Source organism: Triticum dicoccoides, chromosome 6B (assembly GCF_002162155.2).
Source record: "Triticum dicoccoides isolate Atlit2015 ecotype Zavitan chromosome 6B, WEW_v2.0, whole genome shotgun sequence".
In the NCBI taxonomy this organism is placed as follows: Eukaryota; Viridiplantae; Streptophyta; class Magnoliopsida; order Poales; family Poaceae; genus Triticum; species Triticum dicoccoides.
The window spans coordinates 496,232,319-496,235,777 of NC_041391.1; the positions used below are offsets into that span (position 1 = coordinate 496,232,319).

Below are 3,459 nucleotides of genomic sequence, written 5' to 3' on the forward strand. Positions count from 1 at the left end.
CATGAAAAATATGTGTAACATCAAAATGAACAACTTTCAAGTTTGGGTCATTGCCATCCGATCTCATCTCGGTGGCCGAAGATATGATCGGAGTACGGTTTGGTCAATTATGCCACCAAGACGACCTTAGATGAAAATGTGTTCTACTTGGAGTGCCTTCACCTGGTCCAGGCGATCGATTTTGATATTTGAATCATCTCAATCGAAGATCGTACGCAATAGTTACGGTCAACATAGTGCAGCCCGACTAGTAATTACTAAAAAGTTTCAGCCGAGACCAGACACCCATATAACCCATGCCTAATACATTTTTTAGTGCGAGAGTTGTCAGTTCTCACATGTTTTTCATGAGCGATTTGACCTTAAGATGGCCTCGAATCAAGAAATGTTCACCATAAAAGTTGTTCGTTTCCTCGAACGGGATACATTTGCTTTTGGACGCATCTCCATTTGAGTTTGTATGTGGCATGTGGATACCAAAAACTGAACTGTTGTCTTAGACCTCAATACGTTAATTTCGGAAGAATTTGGACGGGATGTATAATCCTTTTCTTGTATGGAAAGCCCAACCGCTTCGTAATTTCATACATCATAAGAGGGTATTACCAAATCACTAAACATTCAATTAGTTGCATTTTTGTTGCTGATCTAAATGGCCGATACACTATTGTCGCCTTAAGAGAGATGGCCAATATATACTTATTGCCCCAAGTACATGCAAAATGGACGATCAAGTGTTGACGCCATCCTTAGAATATGTGATGTGCAAGTTATTTTACGTCACACAAGCTTTGCCTAAAAAACAGAGGGACATGAGCCGACACCAGTTTTTGACAGGATGGAAAACATAATTAAGATTGCCTCAAAAGAAAGAGATTTCAACATGAAAAATCTGCATATCGTCTAAATGGACATTTTTGCTGTTTGGGTCATCGCCATCCGATATAATCTCGAGGGCCGGATATATGATCGGAATATTGTTCGGCCGATTTCGCTATCAAGACGACTTCATGTTGGAGAGCAACGATCCTCAAGGCTCTAGGGGCGGATAGATCGATTTGGAGCAGCCCATAGCCGCCACACGTTCAAATGAGGTCACTGGCAGACGTGTGGGGTTTTGGATCTGCAAAAGCGCTCAGCGGATTGCTTGTGCACCGCAGTTCCGGCCAGGTCTCATTTGAGTGTGTTGCGATGTATCATCCCGTCGTCAGGAGAACACAATGACGTGTTGACGTGCGAACACTGTCTAGAGACGTGCTCTTGGATAACCAGGGACCGGTCAGATCGGTGACAGTCAACCAGTCATAATTTGGGTAAAACGTTTTCTCCATTTTCTTTGTAAAATAAATGAATGGCTTTTCCCTCTCTGGATATCAACCAGGTAACCGACCCAGTAACTCCGGCCACTACTTTTCTTTTTCCGCTTTGCGCGCAGCACGCACGTCCACATGGACACGTGGACTGTCTCCCACCCGCCCGGCTCCGTACCCAACCAAAAACTTCGCCGTTGCGGCCCCACCACGCGGTCTCACCCCCACGGTTCCGCTGCCACGATCACGGTCTCATCTTCTCCTATCGCCTCCTCCCAGTATTTAAAGCCCTTCTTCTTCGCTGCACAATCCACATCGATTCCTTCCTGCCACTCCTTCCTCGCATGCCCCCTGACTTCCTGCACCGAGACTGCTAAGCTAGCTCTGTAATCTCGTCGGCCTCTTTCTCTGCCCCCTCGGCCGGCTTGCCACCCGATAGGTCCTGATGTCGGGCACCGTCTGCTCCATGTGCGGCGACGTCGGTTTCCAGGACAAGCTCTTCGGCTGTGCCCGCTGCCGCTGCCGCTTCCAGCACTCGTACGTACCCATCTTCTCGCTCTTTGAGAGAGTCTTGTTCGAGACACTGCCAAGATTTTGATAGATGTTGATTTGTTTCCTTGCATACCTACAAGCAGCTATTGCACGAACTACTACGGCGACGCGGCCCCGGCCGACGCGGGCGCCGGCGTCTGCGACTGGTGCCTCAGCGACGACCCCCTCGTGAAGAACAAGCGCCCTTCGGCGCCGCCGGCCATGCAGCACCGCGGTCACGCGACTGGGATGGGCTGCGGCAAAGTCAAGGTGACCGGCGGCGGCGAGCAGGAGGGCGGCCGGAGAGTGGCCAAGGCGGCCGTCCGCAGGTACAAGCTCCTCAAAGACGTCCTGTGCTAGCTAGCTGGTGCATGCATGGTCCTGGGTCACCGTACTCGTTTCCTTAGATCGGGACCTCGTCATCATGTGTACTAAAAAACGATGCTGTTTAATTAGGTAGTCGATAGTCGTTGTACCTAGCTAGCTGGTGGGGTTCTGCTTCCATATCGATCCTTGCGTGCAAATGTCTGCATGTCACAATGAGATCTACTTCCGCATGTAAATATGTACTGCTACTCTTTATCTCTGTCATCAACTGCGTGCTGTCGTGTGTGGTCAGGACTTTTGAACATGTATTTCCACAAGTTTATGATCAGTGCCAGTGCCAGTAAGTATATATGTGCTTGTGCAATGCACACTCCCTTAAATAAGTTGATCTCGTGTGATCAATCGATTCCCATCCCCAGAAATGATGTACTCCTTTCGATCCGAATTAATTGACGCAGCCTCTATACAATATGTCAAAGGGAGTAGTTGTTCCTTCAACTCAATCTATGGTTTAGTTTGACATTCTATGTGTTACTGTGTGTTAGCTAGCCCGCCCTGCTCAACCCTTGGACATGTCTCCATCACCTTGCAGACATGAACCACAATACCACATCATAGTTGAAGACTTCAATCCCTTCATGCGGCTGAACTGTTCATTCTCTCCACTGGGATGATGTAGAGCTCGGAAAACTCTAGAAGGTGATCACGTTGCATGCTCACCTCCCTCGGCTTTTTCAGTAGGTGGTGCCGATGTATTGGAATCAAATCAGGGGCTCGTACGCAAAGCCTATAAAGTGGCCGACACGCCCATGTTAAAGCAAGCCTCAAGCCCCCACTTGCAGCTTAGCCTCGGATGGCAGATCTTTGTGGGAGCATGAATCCACGGAGCGCCCCTCCCGCTGTCCCGGTTTCACCTTTTCGACGAGCCAACCCAATCTGGTCGACGGTATTGCCGTTTTTATTAACAAGTCTCAGGTCTTCCTATTCTCATTAATTAAAAGAATCGGTTTCGAAACAGTTTAGCGCCCTCCAGACGACATATAGTCGTCTCTTACATATTTTTGAGAAACCTTTATTTAAGAGCAACTCCAACGGGCCGACCCAAACGGACGGCGATTTCGTTCATTTTTTATCCGTTTGGGTCGGCCAGGCGGACACGGATGCCTGCTTTCGCATTTGGGTCGGCGCGTGCGCCTAACGCTGACCTGAGACCCATTTTGACAGCGCCAAAAAAATGAACGTATGCATATTAAAAAAAGAAAAGAGCACTAATTAAACGTTAAAGCCGGCC

The 3,459-nt window shown here is 48.6% G+C and overlaps 1 protein-coding gene across 1 annotated transcript; it reads left to right on the forward strand.

The window, feature by feature from the left end:
• Positions 1-1,619: 1,619 nt before the first annotated feature.
• LOC119323381 lies at positions 1,620-2,517 on the forward strand. The gene is made up of 2 exons (XM_037597022.1): positions 1,620-1,847; positions 1,946-2,517. The coding sequence occupies exons 1-2, from the start codon at positions 1,756-1,758 to the stop codon at positions 2,199-2,201; spliced, it is 348 nt and encodes a 115-aa protein (XP_037452919.1). The 5' UTR covers positions 1,620-1,755; the 3' UTR covers positions 2,202-2,517.
• The last annotated feature ends 942 nt before the right edge of the window (positions 2,518-3,459 follow it).

What these genes read in the sequence shown, in the direction of transcription:
- LOC119323381 (XM_037597022.1), top strand. Translation starts at nt 1,756, where the DNA reads ATGTCGGGCACCGTCTGCTCCATGTGCGGCGACGTCGGTTTCCAGGAC. An exon ending in CGCTGCCGCTTCCAGCACTC is followed by an intron (nt 1,848 to 1,945) that starts GTACGTACCCAT and finishes ACCTACAAGCAG; the next exon opens with CTATTGCACGAACTACTACG.